This window comes from Falco biarmicus, chromosome Z, assembly GCF_023638135.1.
Source record: "Falco biarmicus isolate bFalBia1 chromosome Z, bFalBia1.pri, whole genome shotgun sequence".
NCBI classification, from domain to species: Eukaryota; Metazoa; Chordata; class Aves; order Falconiformes; family Falconidae; genus Falco; species Falco biarmicus.
Window position 1 is genome coordinate 571327 of NC_079311.1, and position 16711 is coordinate 588037.

Sequence of the window (16711 nt, forward strand, 5' to 3'; positions counted from 1 at the left end):
AAACGAAAGCTTCAAGGAGGAGCCAGCGTGTTACAAAGACACGTTTAATTCTTTGCCAACGCACGCTGGTACGCTGCTGGGATGTACACCTCAAACACTATTCCTTTCTTCCTCAACCTTGCTGTGTAGCGGCCGCAACAAATGATAGACCAAATACTCTCTTCTCCCCTCTTCACTCCTGGGACAAGTGCCCCCATTATCAAACAAGACTCTGACCTTTCGATCCATCCATCTTGTCTCCTCCACAGAGTCTGGGCTGAGCTACGCCCCTTTATTTATTCACGCAATGTAGGTTTCCTCATGCTGCTTCACCAGTGCACATCAACTGTGACCTCGAGACACTGTCCTCTCCTGGGATAAGCATGTTTTTCAGTCCCAGGCATCTCTGGAGTAAAGGCTGACAGTTCTTTAGAGGAAGGGGGAAAAAGCAGGTGGGAGGAATGACAAGCTGAAGCACTTTTTGGTTTAATAGGATAAAATGGAGCTTGATGAAAGTAATTCAGCCTGCAAGTCACCTGGTCCCGAACAGGATTTTAATGCAGAGCTTTCCTTTCCGTAGTTGCTAATGTGCTATTTTTGCTTGTGGAAAATGCGTTAACTCCTTTTTGCCATTTTCCTCATCCTGTCCTTCTCATCTAATGCAAAAACATCTTCAACTGTATTATTTTTGCACTAAGCTCTGTAAAATACATCAATCTGCTAGACAGAAGCCTTACTGGCAGTGCTGGGAGGCACAAGTTACCAGTGACAGGCTTCTGGTGCTGGCAGCAACCCCTTTTAGTTAAAGCGTCCCAAGAGAGATGATCTGGGAGTGTCGTCCACTGCACAGGCACACAGACCAGGCGCTTGGTCTCCTGCAGGTAAGTGGAGATGATTTCCTGACTCCTCCACGTAGAGTTTAACGGTCGGGGGGGAGAAGGTTCACTCACTGGGTGTACGCTGCGGGGGGTCCATCTCCACGGCTGGAAACATGCTGCCGAAGAAGGTCCTGGCTGGCAAGAGACAAATCCTTGTCCTGCTGCACCTTGTTGCTCCCACGTGCAAGAAGGCTCAGCACCCAGCCTGAGGGGTGCTTTTGAAACTGGAGTATGCTGGTTGTGAGAGGTGGGGCACTGGGTTTCAAGGACCCGAGCGCTGCCTTGGGCTGGGGAGCGATGGCTGAAGACAGCGCAGCCCTACACAACCGGTGGGATGCGAAGAGTCTCGGTTCTCCTGCTCTCTATTCCAGCAGTGCCTGGCCAAGGGCGTGCTGAGCTCCTTCTGCCCAACAGCAGCACGGGCACGTTGCTTACACGGGGGCAAGGCCAGGACCGGGCTGCTGAGAAACCACTGAAGGGACCTCAGCAGAGCGCTCACGCATCAGCTCGCTCCAACCACCTCTTGTCATCTCTGGCAGATGTTTGTTCTACGCTTCCTTGAAACCCTCCAGGGAGAGTGCACGCCCGCCTCGGACAACCTGCTGCTCTCCCATCACCTTTACTGGTTTAAGCTCTGTTTTCTTTGTGCCTCATCTACACGTGTCTGTTCTTCGCTGTCCCACTTATTAAGACCAGCCATTTTCCTTTGCACCTTATTTACCCAGCTGCTTTTCTCTAGAAAAATACAGATGTTTATACATGAAAAATACATTCATGTTTAGTATTTCCATGCTAGCTGCATTATCCAGACCTTCTGATTCTTCTCCAGATTCTCCGGTTGGCCCTCCATAGCAGATTTGCTCCGTTTTGCTGTGCAAAGCCTGATATAAGTCAGTATTTGGGCCGATGTCTTAACATGCCATGACCCAAGTGGACGGTGCAGTTAATACTCCAGTTTGTATACGTTGCACCAGTATCTCGCTTCTCTTACTACAGCTTTGCTGCCTCGTGTTGGGCTGGGGAGTCACATCCTGGCCTTCACCTGCAAGGCTGCTTGAGGAAGCCAGACACGACGCACCGCAGGAGTCAGAGCTGACCTCAATGCTCAATCTAAACCAACCCTCCTCCCCTACCTGCCAGTCTACGTGCTGGTTCAGCTAAAGGCTACCAGAGGCTTTCGTTCAAATACAACCAGGTATCGATAAACAAAAAGCATACAGGAAAAGACGAGTTTCAGTGTTAGGGGCAAGTCTTTTCAGGAGTGGAATTAATTTATTGTTTTTATTTTTTTAAAAATCAGGGGTAAAAGCGATTTACTTTTTCAATATCGTCAGGAACTTTACAACCATGTAATCAATGAAGTTAAGCAAAATTAAATTTCAGTTGCCAGCAAGGACACACTTCAGCAAAACCGGGCATTAGGTTCCCAAGTATTAGGCTGGCATAGTTCTACCCCTAGCACCTCGGAGATGAGGTGATATGGTCACTGAAGTACCAGCGTTCTCGCTGGTGACCTTGCCAAACAAAAAGCTGATGAATTTAGGGAGTACTACCATGGGACACTACTGGCAGAAGGGCAGTCCTGATTTTTTTCTAGTGTACCCATTTCCCTTTCCCAGATAGCCTTGCATTAACGTAGGTTACAAACGCTTCCTAATCTTGAAACAGAACTGTAGCCAAAGGCCCGCTTCTTCGTAAAAATTCAGAGAGGACACGCACCTTTATGAAGCTGTGCTGTTATTTACTATTAAATGCTTAGCAAAAGGAGTGGTATCGTCCAGAGCAGGTCATGAATCTACAGTACAGTAGCTACAGCATAGGTAATTTCCTTTTCAAAACCAGAAAATCTCTTGCCAGGGGTTCAGTAAAGAGAAGACGACACTTTTTAATTATGTTTGGTAATGCAAGAAAATGTAGAACAAAGCTACGTTTTTTTAATATCCCTCATGTAAAGTTTTATTTAGGTTGTTCCTTCGATGAAGCGATTATTCTTACAAACCTTTTAACAACATGCTTGTTTAATTCCAGTGTACAAAAATAACTGTGTTTTGAAAAATTACTAAATTTTAGCACAGTTTGTCTGGAATTGAATACATTTTTCATACTCTGCTACCTTTTCTCCAGAAACAACTTCCACATCAAGGGGAGCAAGGACGTGATTTGAGATGTAAACTCTGTTCCATTCTCAGCTGGTTTTTCCTGCCCTGCTGAACAGTCAGCAAGGAGAGGGAACAGACTCGCGCAGAGCTTGTCCGTGCTCAGCACCAAAAGCCACGGCACCGAGAGAGATGGATCCATGACACCACGCTGGAGCACGAGGCGGAAGACTGTCACAGCCCAAAGTGCAAAGGCAATGGCTTTGTAGCACCTTCCAGGAGGGACAGCAGTGCAAGTGTGCCCAGCTGCGCTCTGGAGAGGACTGAGTGGCTGCAGGGAACATTTGCTACATCTGTGCCCCCGGTCTCTGTCCTGATGACTCCTGACGTGTCCAGCGTCAGCTGCGAAGGCACTGTGCTCCCTAGCAGCGGATCCTGCTCTGACAGGCAGAGCAACATCTCACTGGTGAAGAAACAAACCCTACCAAACCCAGCACGACCCTTTCCCCATCACCCCCCCCCCGCCCTCCCCAAGCAAAAAAAATAAACTTACAGCCTATTCTGGGACTGCTGGAAAGTACGGCCATTTCAGGCAGGGGCACAAAGTCCAACCTGTCAAGCGGACCGTTCATGAAAGACGATGTTTGATGTTCATGAGAGGGATGTCTGGTGTGTGACCGCCGCCTGGGCATGCTGCCCGGGCTCAGAGACGGACTCAAAATCAGCGTGCTAAGAGAGGAACAAAAATAAACAGAAGGCAGAGCCGGAGCCAGTAAAGGCTGGTGCTACCTATCTGCTTCCTCATCACCAGAATTTCTGTTTGGACTTCTTCTTCCTTTGTTTTATGAGGAATAAATTCTCATTGATATCAAGACCAGTGTCCTTCTGCTTTTTCCATTTCCTCTTCCGTTTAGCACCCTCCAGAGGCTCCTGCACGTACGCAGTCTTGCTGCCCGAGAATGCCTGGAAAATGGACTTGTAACGGATTTTACTGCCCTTGCACGCATGCCTTTTACACCCTTGAGGGAAGTCCTCCAAACAGCGGTCCATTGCAACTTCACTCCTGTATTTCTCTTTTCGGGGTTTCTCTGCCTGGGACATCCTCATCTTTTTGTAACACTCGCCATCTTTGTTGTATTTCCTATGTTCTTGCCAAGGCTTGCTGCTTTTCTTATGGCTGTGCCCTCCGTGTTTTTCTTCCTGCCACAGTGTCTCTGACTGTTCTGGCAGAAGGCCGGCTTCCTGTAGTTCTGTAAAACAGAGCAGTTTATTTCAATACTGATGCAGAAAACACAAAACGCCAGTGGCCAAGTCATGACAGCTTTCCTTATGGACGTTGAAGGTAGGTAGAGAAAAAAATTTCTCTCTGAAAAGATTTTTTCATAGTGTTTTTTATCCTGCCAATAGACTAGAATCTTAACAAATTACAGTTTAGTTCTCTTCTTGTTAGTTTATAGCACTTTTAATGTCACTATGTTTTTTAGAATTAAAACATCTGACAATGTGAGGATGTTTTAGTGACTTCGGCACAATAAATTTCCATGGCAGACATGGATGATTGAAGTCACAAATCTTTTACAATCGTTAGACTAACTGTTCAAATCCCTATTGCTTTTCTCAACACAGGAAAATAGTCCCGCAATATTTCTAAAAGCAGCAAGCACAGAAGAAAGTATTTCTAAGAACTGAAAGGTAGGAGGAATCTCCCAAAATATACTGTACCTGCAGCCTTTCTTTTTAATCTGTTTGTTCTTCTCTTGATATCGTATTCATCATCATAGTAGCAGATGAATGGAGAAGTAGGGAACATGCTCCCATGCATCCGCCTTTCTGAGCACTCCTGCAAAACACATTTCGCGTCACCATATGTGGCTGAGTTGCAATTTTTTGGGAAGGTAAACGGGTTGGATTCCGCAGGTGCTGGTCTGTACCTGTGGAGGATGTGGCCAGCAATTCTTTAAACATTGCTAATTTTATTACCATCCAATAATCCCACGTTACACGTATTACATGAGCTGAGCTGCTGTCCTCTCGCAGCAAACTGAGAGGATCCCACCTCTGCCCATCCAATTGCCCATCAGCAACGGTAGAAGCGGTGAGTAGGAGGTAAGCGGGAGACAAACTGCAAACACAGCTGCTGGACCTGGGGAATGGGGCTGTCCTGCCTGCAGTGGGGCCAGGTCCCCCCGCCACTCGCCTTCGCTGCCCTCTCCACCCTCCCAGCACAACCACGTGCCCAACCTCCTCGAAAGACAAACCACTTGTAATTGCAGGGGAGCTTTTTTGCCCCAGGTCATTTTGGGTGAAAGCAGGTGCAGAAACGCGGCGGACTGAAAGGCTGGGTGAGCCGAGGGAAGGAGCAAGCGGATGCTTCCTGCAGTTTGGTCGTTTTTTTTTTCAGGGCACCCTGTGGTATTAACTGATGCTTTTTTCTCTTTGTAAATTGCTTGTTACCCGTTGTGCTTTGCAATATTATCTCTCTGCTTCCTACTGCCCAAATCTAGTGAACTCTGGGCCTTTCCATTCTCAAAAAACTGTCAGGAGCTTTCGCTTGCCCTGGTGTCTCCACCACAAGCTAAGCATCTTTCCTTCTTGCGTTTGCTGCTTCTACCACTCGGTGCCACCTCCAGCATATCCTTTCTCTTCGTGTCCTCCTGCCTCCCCCCCTCTCTTTTGCCAAGGCAGAGTACATCAGAGATGCATTTCACATATATTTCGTATTTCTCCACTTGTATTTGGACTTGGCTGAAATTAAGTGAAGAATCAAGTTATTCCCTGTGGTGTCCTCCGAAAGGGCATCATTAGGTTGTGAGACAACTGGCTGGTCTCCCCAAGCATGGAGGAGCACGGACAAGCAGCGGCAGCTTGTAGCTGGAGCCTACCCAAGTCTGAGGGCTCAGCCTTACCGCACTGTGAATCAGGCTGAAAGGGACCTAGGAGGGGGCGTGTGGCTCCGTCACCTGAGGCTGGGCTCAGCAGCTATTCATCGGAGACATGCACACCCTGGAAGACGACCGGATTTCTTATTGCACACCTTGAATGGCCAGCTATCACCCCACCACACAACCTCCTCTCTCACCTTTCCCAGGTCCTCCATGTGCTCCCTCAGATTTAAGAGGCTGGAAAAGCATAACAGAGAAAACGCCACTTCAACTACCTGCATTTCACATGACTGAAAGCTCCAAGTAGCCTTTAGGCAGAGCACAAAGCTACCTGCTTTTATTTATCTGAAATAAAATGAAAGAAAATGCTGTCTCTAAACGTTGCCATTCCTGAAAACAACATAGATTGGCTTTACACAGGAGTAGGCAAAGGCACATTCAGCTTTCTGTGGCACCTGTGAAATGTACGGCTTGAGATGCCGCATCAAATCTAGGGCTTGCCCTGCACGCACATGGCCTGTTCATTATTTTTGTTCTGTTAAGGCGCTGACAGAGAAGATTTAGTGAATGAAAGGCACGTGCCACCCCCATCAGCACTCCTCTTTTCCTCTTTGTCGCCACTGCATTGATAAATCAGCCCAGCAATGCCCAGCATCCCTCCCAAGTAAGCTGCCGCTGCTCCCATACGCCAGGTACTGTTGAACACTCTCGGGACAGCCTTCAGCATCGGAGGTATCGTACAGAGCATGGAAAGCAGAAGCCGCTACCAACCTGCAGGAGGATTTTTCTGTGCGATTGGCACGCTGGGATGTGAATGCAAGGTACATCTGCAGATACCATACAGTTCCTTATCCCTGCTGCCTTGAGAACTTGCTGCAGCCTGAATAATGCAGCGGGCTGTGCCTCATTAACTTACCCTCCCTCTTAACTTTGCATGGGGGTGTCCCTTAAAATGACCACATCTTTGTCATGGACCGCAAGAGACAATGTTTTGGATGTGTGGACTGCTATGAAATGAAGTATGATGAAAAGGCTGCTAAATAAGATTTCTCGTCCTTATTAAATCCTGCCCTTAGTTCACGTAAAAACATGACTGTCTTAACTGTTTCCATTTCTAGAAACAACAAGAAGTGATCTGCAGTGACCTCCTTGCCAGGACTGTACAGTTAACTCTGGGATTAGGCAAGTATTTTGCTCTTGTCTCTCTTTTGGGGAAAGGTCTCCCTAGGCCTCTAGCAAAGGAAAGGAATTCCGGTGTTCCTAAATGGAATTAAATGGTAACATGAAAGGAAAGGACTGCAGCGGGAAGCACTGAGTATGGTGTGTGTACACAAAACTAACACCAGCCTTTTTTTCTTGGGTCAGTTTGTTACTCCTCTGCTTTAACTGCTTAAGAAAAGCAATAGGATAGTGTTCCTGAGGTACAGAAAGGGGACAAAAGTTTAGAGATGCTTGCCATCACAACTGATTTTTACCTGCTTAAAAAGAACTACATGAAATAAAACCAAACCAAAGACCTTTTTCTCCCCTTTAAATTATAGGCAAGAGCCTCCAAGCTCTGACAGAGCTGCTCGCTGCAGGAATTCAGGCACTGATTATGACCTTGGTTTTCTTAGCCAGTGAGAGCCGCAGCTCTCAGATGCATTCCCTGCCTGGCTGGGTCGCTGTGAAGATGCACGTGCAGCCTGCCAGTCCAATTTCCTCGGCCGTTCTTGAACAGGGTTAGTGAGTTGAAGGCAAATACTCGGTTATCATCACATAACCTGCCACGCGCCCCGCACATTCGTCTGTGTGCGTATACAAAGGTCTGGTATCTCTGCCCTTCTGTGTTGTTACTGACTTCTCCCATCTTCCTTCAGTCACTGCTAAGGCTATTTCTGCTCCTCGTACTGTCTTATCTTCTCTAACTTTGGAAGACATACAATGCTGTGCCTGAGTCACTTTACTCCTGTACTGACTTCATGCAGCTTCGCCCATTTTCTATTCAAGTAACTACTACCAGCTCCTCCCACAGATTTACTAATTATTTTTACAGCAGCCTTATTCGTATCCATGTACGGTTGCCTTCCTCAATTTTTAACAGTTCAGGAAAACGCTCCTGATCCATTGCCAGCAATCAGCCTCACCGCTTCTTCAATCCCGTCACTTCAGTTTTTATTCGATATGCTCATTCTAGTGCCTGTATTACTGGCAGGGGCTTTATTCTGGTTTTAACAGGATCAGTTTCAGCGCTGCTTTCATAGGTTTTATCAGCTTTACTCCCCAACAGCGGGCAGAACAAGCTAGTTCACATGACTGTATCACTGGGGTCTTACACCGCTGCCGCACCTGTAGCTGTGCTACGAGCAGATGTTTTGCAGGATTGGGCCCCGTGCACTGCAGCCGAAGCAGTGCTTGCGCTCCTGTTGTGCCAGGGTGCCACTGGGCTGCTGGCTCATGCTCGTCTCCTCCTACCAAGCTTGGACTGAAACCGCTGAGTATTTCCTGCCCCTTCCAATCCAGCTGCGTGGGCAGCAGCATGTCCTGGATGTTCACGATGACCTCAGCGCACCACTTGAAGGGGAAAATCTTTATGTGCCTCCAAAGACAGCTTGGCACTAAAAATCTTCCATCTATCTTTCAGCTCTGCCATGAGAAGATCCCAGCAAACCCGCCCTACTTGTCCCACTATTCCCCGCAGGGATTAACCCTTTAGCTGAAAACAGCAGCAGGCTTTTCACAGTACATTTTCAGTAGTCATAGTAGTCATAGTTGACGTAGGAGTCAACACACAGAGCACGCAGGAGAGAAGGAAGGAATTTGCCGGGAATTTGCTGTAGGAAACAATAAACTTAGCCCATCCAACACATAAGTAACATTCATTTTCTACAATACTTGTGGGCCCTGGACCTATTCCATCAAAGAAAAGAACGAACATTTGTTAGGTGTTCATATTTGCAGGTAGAGAGTTGCACTTGTCACGACAGGGGACTGAAAGAGGTGATAAACATAAGCAAGCAATCCTAGAAGATGCAGCACACCTCCAGTTTTCACTGAGGCCACTTAAGGATCACGATGTCCTCCTTCACCAGGCTGTGTACCTTACAGAGGGTTGATGTCAGACTTAATTCAGATGTTGGATTAAACTACGAAACTACAAATGAGGATAGTTGAAAGCAGGGAGAAATGGAAAATTCCTAAAACGGGCATTCAAATTGTCGGGCTGATTGTGGTGAAAAATCCTGCATGATGTCGAACACAGCAGTGAGGCACTAATAATTCATCCCATGAGCCACAGGGGGGTGGGGGGTGTGGAAGCTGTGTTCTGTCACTGTCTATTTTCTAATGAATATTCTGTCTCCCAGGCAGTCTCATTTTGATTTAAGACTTAAACAACAAAGCAATAAACCCGCCAAGGAGAGACAGTAACTTTTCCTCCGTATCTTTAAACCAGATGGGTGAGACCACTTTGTAGGTTGGCCTCCACTGATTGCAGCAACGCCACAAAGCCACAAACATTTCTTTAGGGTGGCCCTTCATTAGCTTGACTCTTCCATCTCTTTTCTCCAACCACACGCCACGGCATAGATGAATTTTTACTCCAAGGATGTACTCAACACTGAAGCAGAGACTGCTGAGACTTACATATCCGAAGTGTCCCTTCTGAGAGCAGTTGTAGCAGTACACCAAAGCTGAGTGCTCAGGGTGAGAACTGGCTGCCTTGATTGGTCCTGGCTTTGTCTGAAACACAGAAATAGGCAAGAATCAGGTCTGGCAGTATTCCGAGTGCTGAATTAAAAATAAATTAAAATTACATAAATATAATTTTATTATGCTTAAATCAATACATTCCTACTTGCAGTTGGAATATTAACTTGGAAAAAGAAGCAAGTGGTTCGTATTACTGTAATTTTGAAGAGCAAGGTTCAGCCTCAGCATCACAAATGAGGTGGGAAGAGGCATCCCCAGTATCTATTCCACCTGGCCATGTTATTTCAGCTCTGAATACAAGAAAAAAGGCTGCTGATTTATCTCTCTCCCCTCCTCCTTGTCTCCCATCCCCCTCCCCCTCTCGCAGATGTGCCACCATCCCCAGGGAGGGACAGGGCCATCAGATATTGCATCCACCAGCTGGATAGGCACATTTGTGTATTGCTGAACTAGTTTTGCTTAAAGCAATACAGCAAAGATCTGATGGAGATCTCCAGGCCTTCACCCGCGGCATTCCCAAGCCTATGCCTGCTTCCAGCTGCGGTGCCCTGAAGCTGGCGTGCCGCAGGAGAACCTACCAGTCCGTCCTAGAGAATGGGGAACTAGTTCTCCTCCCAGCAGAGGAGACACGATGCTACAGTCCAGAGCTGCTCTTGGGGCTTAGGTAGGGCAAAGGAAGATTCAGCACGGTCCATCAACTTCAGGGGAACAGGCAGCGCTTTTTCTTTCCCCTGTTTACTACCACAAAGTGGATTACGTGAATGTATTGTCTGTTCCTTTACTTTTCACATGCGCAAACATGCTCGTCCCCTGGAGAAGCAGTGGCCATGGAGCTTGTGCCTAGCCACAGCAGGCACACGATGAACAAGGGGTGCGTGTATTCCAGCTACAAAGCAGCGGGCCAAGAGAGCGACCTTACTGCTTCCCACATCGCATGCATTTCCTTCTCTCTGGCACTAAAGGAGCACTGGAGAGTGGCCTGGATTTCAAATAAATTAGTAGTGGTTGCTAATGCTCATTCGGGGAACTGCTTTTTTCTTTAAATCTGTATCACCACTCTCTTCCGCTGTTAGAGCCGCTGTGTTCTCCTGCATAGCCTCCAGAAGAATGACAGCAGTGCTTGTAAAATAGTCAGAAACAACAGAAATCTTCCAATCCTATCTTTTATGAATCTGATCACACTTGCAGGGTCACCTTATTTTGAACCTCTTCAGCCTCGGGTTTAAATGCATTTCAGATTCATGTTCCTCAGTTCACATTCACTCAGCAGAAGGAGGCTAAAGAAAGACTAGGAAGAGTGACACATCCAACAGTGATTTGTGACAAAAGGCGGGGAAACAGGGAAAGGGAAAAACCACCATCTATAAAGTAATTTGTATATTTCTCATCCATGTCTTACAGCAAGCGCTCTCCAGCTAACAGCAGTGTATAAGTGACTTACTAAGCCGGCTTAAGTAGTTCAGGTATTCTTTTATCATAAATACATAGAACAGGCAAGGAACTCACCCACCCCCAGCCAAATGCAAACATTTGTATATTCCCTGTGAGGAAAAAAATCTGTGTGTTAAATTTATTGGATCAATCACCTGTATTCTAGTTAGTTTTTAGCATGAGGAGTGGCTCCAGAAATCATCTCCGCTTTGGACAGGGCTCCTAAAGAGCAAAAATAAATCCTACGAGTGATACCTTCCTCCGTCTTCCCACCGTGTAGAATTTTACCCATAGTAAATGTGTTTTCAAAGCTGATGTCCACTGAGGCCCACACTGGGATGCTGCCACAAAACCCAAACAGGTTCCTTCAGTCAGGCTCTTTCTGCTGGAGAGCTCTGCGACCAGAATACTAGTGCAATACAGCTGTCAAAAATAAAATCAAGACCATTACGTTTCTATTCCGCTTTCTGCCAGCTAGAAGGCCTTAAAATGAACCATAACATCAGTTGGAAAATGACACTATTATACTGTTTGGTCCTTGCAAGGTGCAGTGTAACAACAACACATAGTTATAAAAACCATGCATTATTCCAGAGACATGATCCTTTACGTTCCAAGGTATTGTCTGCTAAAGCACCTGCTGTAGGGTCCAACACCTTCATCTGCTGAATGGGCATCGTGCAGCATAAATAATGATGATTGTGGCCATCATTAGAGTTCTTACATGGAAACTCCAGTAAAATTTGCACTGAACAGTAAGATACTGTTACTTTTTACAGAAAAGAAACCACCTGCCAGCTGTATGGATGTTGACAAGAAATGGAGCACGCACACCGGAGTGTTTTATATGGCTAAATTAGTAAGTAAAGAGCCTTTACACATTCCTGCAATAGGTGCTTCCGCATAATCCAAAAGTTAAACAGGCAGCAGGAGATGCGAGTTAACTCACCTGACTCAGAAATTACACCTGGCACTGGCTCACCGGTATGTGAGCGCTCCTGCTACTAAATGCTTGCAGCTCTCAGTGGCTAACAAGAGATCCAGCTGAAACGCAGCAGCTGTGCAAAGTGCCGGTGGTGCTACCATCCCCCCGCTGCCCTTGTGCCACCGGCGGGGATGGAGGAGCACCTGTGGGGATGGAGAGGTGTCTGCAGAACAGCCTTGCCTTGCTAGAGATACCGGCACCTATAATCCAGGTGTGAAAAGATACGTCGGGGCTTTCCGCTAGTGCAGGAGCCCTTCCGATGCTCCCATTTATTAGGAATACACCCCCTGTGACCCCAACCTCCCCCGCTGCACCCCCTCCCAGGCCAGCTTCCCCCCACCCTGCTGCCTTTTGTTTAGTTACTAGAAAAGGTCATATTTAAAGAAAGAAATTAAACTGAATACTTGCAGGTCAGATTACAACTCTGCATAACTTTACTCCTTTCCAAGGCCAAACAAAAAGGAAACCCACATGTTATATACGCTCTGTTTTGTTATTATTGAAGGCTTAAAAAAGCATCTAAAGGCTCCAGCCATATGGGTACAAAATAAACTATTCATGAACGTAGCTTCTTTATGTTATAGGTTTTTTTGTTACAAACATTTAAATAATCTATATTTGTAGGGTGATATCTTGGAGATTACTTCACTATCAATATATAGAAGTAATAACCTGGTAGATAGCATTACCTATGAAAGGTCCATCCCATCTGCTATTCTTGCTGAAAGCTTTTCATGCACCAGTAAACTCAGTAAATATCAGAAGATAAAGCATAAGCCTACCACGCCATGGATTTACTCCTAATGTCTCCTCAAAGTGCAGCCTGATGCAACGATTACAAATGATTTTTCTTCTAATGTCATTTTACATAACCCTTTTTTCTGCATGAGTAGTTAGTGCGGAATGAATGAATGAATGCCATTAAAACAGTTAATCATTATCTGGGACACTGGCCTTCCTCCCTTCTCAACTAGGAATCTCCATGACAAAGGCCAAGAGATCAAAATGCCAGGGCTGCCTCTCTGGCCTATTTTTGACAGTAATTTTTTATGCAAATGGACCTGCTGGGCAGCTCCCTCTGTGACCTTGAGCTCCCCTTATCTGCACTGACTTTGATCCAATGAGGGCTTGCTTTTATGAAGCTCATTACTACTTAGGATCTGCAATCTGGCTAAATCTCACTAATTAAGGAAAATCTTCTGACTTCTATTTTTGTGGATTTCTCTGCTCCTCTGCATTATGTGATGCATGGACCTCGATGGCGTTGGGGGACCAGAGGTGAGACCCTTTTGTGCCATTCAGACCGCCCGTGTTGGAAAAATGCATCTCGTGGCTAGCCACGCCAACTGACTTCTACAGCGCAGCGCAGCGCGTCATGGCATGCTTTGTGATCCTCACTGGTACGACAACACACACCCAGTGTCGCTGATGGCCAACAGCAGCTCAAGCCCGGACGGGAGACAGACAGAGCCACCTTGTAACTCGCAAAGATGCGCCGCACCCGCGAAAAGAAAAGCTTTGCACCCTACCCCACGTGCCAACGAAACCACAGTGAAAAATAACTAAAATTCAGATAAATTCCTTGTACTGTAACTAAATTTCTGTAACTAAAATTCAGATAAATTCCATGGGCTCGTAATCAGATGAAACAAGGGTCATGCCCTCCATTGATCCATCAGCTATCGCGCTGCCTTTGCCTAAGGCTTGCGCTGAGGTTTTGGTTTTGGTTACGTACACCACCAGTTTGGGCAACTCCCATTTTAGCACGCGAGGGAATAATTCTGTAAACCCTTCACCCACTGCACCCCAGGACTAGCTACTTACACCACCTCCAAGTCACTCAACGCCATTCTTGCACGCCAAGAAGAGACAGTTACTTCTCCTGATGCATTTACATACATCGCTATGCTCATACTTAATCTGTCAGATAATTTTTACTGTTATTTCTTGTTGCACTCTAAAGCTAAGTAATTAAACAGTGGACTACAGAAAGAATGCAGGGGGAGTCAAAAAGCAGACCCAGGACACTCCTTCCAATAACGTGCCCGACACAATGAACACGAGCTCTGCACACCGCAGTCTGTTTTTGTGCAACTCTCTGAGACAAACAAGACATGAGGCTGGGAGTAAAACTCATTAGCAGTGATGTTTCACCAATTTCTTGAGTCACTGAAAGATGATCATCAAGTGAATCATTACACACTGTGGGTTGCTGACTGGAGTTGGACAGGGGAACAGTCACAACAGCTCTATCACTGAAAAATACACATTTCTTTTCCCTTTACCAATTATCATAATCTACTTGTATACCAGCTAAAACAATGGCAGGTTAGCATCATTCCCTTATATTCAAAATTGCCAATATAGGATATCATGTAATATAGTAATTATACTGAGGGGTTTTGTTGTTGCTATTTTCTTTAACCATGTCATGCACCCAGTAGACTTGCATTCCATTGGGTAATTCCTTAATTAGGCAGATTTTTGAAACAAGTATTATGTACACAACAGACCGGAACGTCTCCTTTGGAGTCTTCCTAGTCTATCAGGTGATTGCATCATTAAGCCACACATGCTACGTAGTAAAAATCCTTATGAAAATTCATGACAGAAACATACTGAGCTTGATGCATGCTAATAAGTGAGAAACACACAAATTTGGTATCTTGACTTTTAACTCCTCCCCAAACTCCAAACAATTATAAATAGAACAATTTCTTTACCAGATTTTATTCTTAATTTTTAAAGCCATCTAAATAAACTTGCTCTTCCAACAGGTGTTGTGGGGGTCACACCTGAGTATCTTTCCACAAATTACACCTTGACATTTAGTTTACTAAATGTGCTTGTAGCATTCGTTCCTCCTGGATTGCGCCAAAACGCAGCAAAATAACCAAGAAAAAAGTGATCTAACTAAACTTTCAGGTTTCGGTTTGTTTTGTTTTGAAGTACATGATACACATTAGATTACAAATCAAGGAAAAAAATATTTTTTTGATTGCACAGTCTGGAAAAACAAAACCTTTCCCAGAAGAAGAAATTTAACTTGTTCAGTCCACAGTATAAGCACTGTGAAGTGGTTATTTTCTACAGAAATAAGACATTTCTACAATGCATTTTAAATAGATGCAAATAGCATCTACAATCGACTGTGTGGAAACATTAAAAGGAAGAGACAAAAAGTACAATATTACATATTTTAAAGAAATGAATGTAATCGTTTGATACTCTTAAAAGCAGAGAAAAAAACATCCTAAAATATTAATTCAAAAACCCTTTCCTGAAAAATGGACAAAAAAATTCTCAGGTTCATAGAGAAAATGAATATATGCAAGATAGTAAGGATAACAACAATACAATCCCTGAATGCCTCAAAATCTTCATGGTTTAAAAGGCATCCCAATTTTCTCCAAAGGTGGTGGCATCTATCCAGTCGTCCATGGCTAATTTTACACAGAATGCAAAACGTTATTTAAATAGGACGGTGCATTAAACTTCAACTATTTCTGATGCAGCTCTCAAACTACAAACCTATCTTTCTTCTATTTTAATTTTAAAGTAAGTTAGCAAACACTTCCTTCTTAATCCCCAGAGACTATCTATACAGTGACACAAATGCACAAATTTATGACAGTAACATAAATGCTCCTCCGAAGTAATGTGCAACATTAAGTGAAATCGTTTCCTGGAAAGATATTATAGGTATCTATATTTTATTTGCCATCTTAAACATATCTGGGTCTTTATGACCTTATTTTTAAAATGTATTTCCTTTTTACATTTCCTGGTGCAAATGGACTGCATAAATAAGCAATGTGCTATGAGGCTTCAGACTAGCCGATAAACCCTTTCAATTTTCATGCCAGCTTCTTCTTTTGTAATTCAAATCTGGCTGAAAACTGGCAGCTCTGAAAACTGAAACAAGCACTGCCACAAATACCTTGTAATGCTATCGACCTTGTCTGCCCATGCAGTGAGAAAGGGGGATGCATATGTGTCTGCAGTCATCCAGATAACACAACTCATTTTTTTGGGGGGATAACAGAAGCCAGCCCCGGACTGTGCACCAAAAGCAGTCATTACCAGGCAAGCTGGAGAATAAGTCTCTTCAAAATACACAGCGCATTTAAAAACCATATACAGGGCTCAGCCACTGCTTTCATTACCAATTTTAATTTAGCTCCTTCAGTTTGCCAGCCAGATAAACTCTTTAGTGCTGTTTTTTAATCTATTTGCCACATTTTATGTTTAAGATTATAGTAATATGGGACAGGAGAAGGAATCACTTTTAGAGGAAATAAAGAAATAGATCCGCTTATCAGCGCCCATCAGAAAGTTCATTAATCAGCCAGGCTTTGTGCCCCCTAAATTGAAAGGTTAAATAATCCTCTCAGGAATATTTCTCGGCACCACTGCCAATTGTCCGGAGAGAAGCTGCCATTCACAGCACTCTGGATCGGTGACAGGGTATTTTACCACTGTTTGGACCCCAAACAATGACGGACAAATGGCCTGGCTTACAAAGAAACCTTTTAGTACAAGGATGGAAAAAGGACCACAAGCTTTGAAGTGGGGTGGGGGAGGGGGGTGCGTGGGGATGAGTCAGGGGAGGAGGAGAAGGAGGAGACTCGTGCATGGGGATACGTAGATTTTATTTGAATGTTTATTAGGAGACCCGCCAAATGTTGTTATATTGCACCCAGGCATACGTGCCCAGAGAGAGCACGCGCAGGCAGGCACTACACGCTCGCACACTCGCTGCACTAAGTG

General features: G+C 45.1%; 1 protein-coding gene across 4 annotated transcripts in view; it reads right to left on the reverse strand.

Annotated features, from left to right (window-relative positions):
• Window positions 1-2119: 2119 nt before the first annotated feature.
• Window positions 2120-16711, reverse strand: part of LOC130142596 (zinc finger CCHC domain-containing protein 7-like) — a 120060-nt gene continuing 105468 nt past the window's right edge. For all 4 annotated transcript variants that reach the window (XM_056324833.1, XM_056324829.1, XM_056324830.1 and 1 more), the window contains exons 9-11: window positions 9460-9555; window positions 4676-4793; window positions 2120-4203 (exon numbers count right to left, since the gene is read on the reverse strand). In XM_056324833.1, the coding sequence (XP_056180808.1) occupies window positions 3758-4203; window positions 4676-4793; window positions 9460-9555 (660 nt within the window). In that variant the 3' untranslated portion in view covers window positions 2120-3757. The remainder of the gene's footprint in view (window positions 4204-4675; window positions 4794-9459; window positions 9556-16711) is intronic.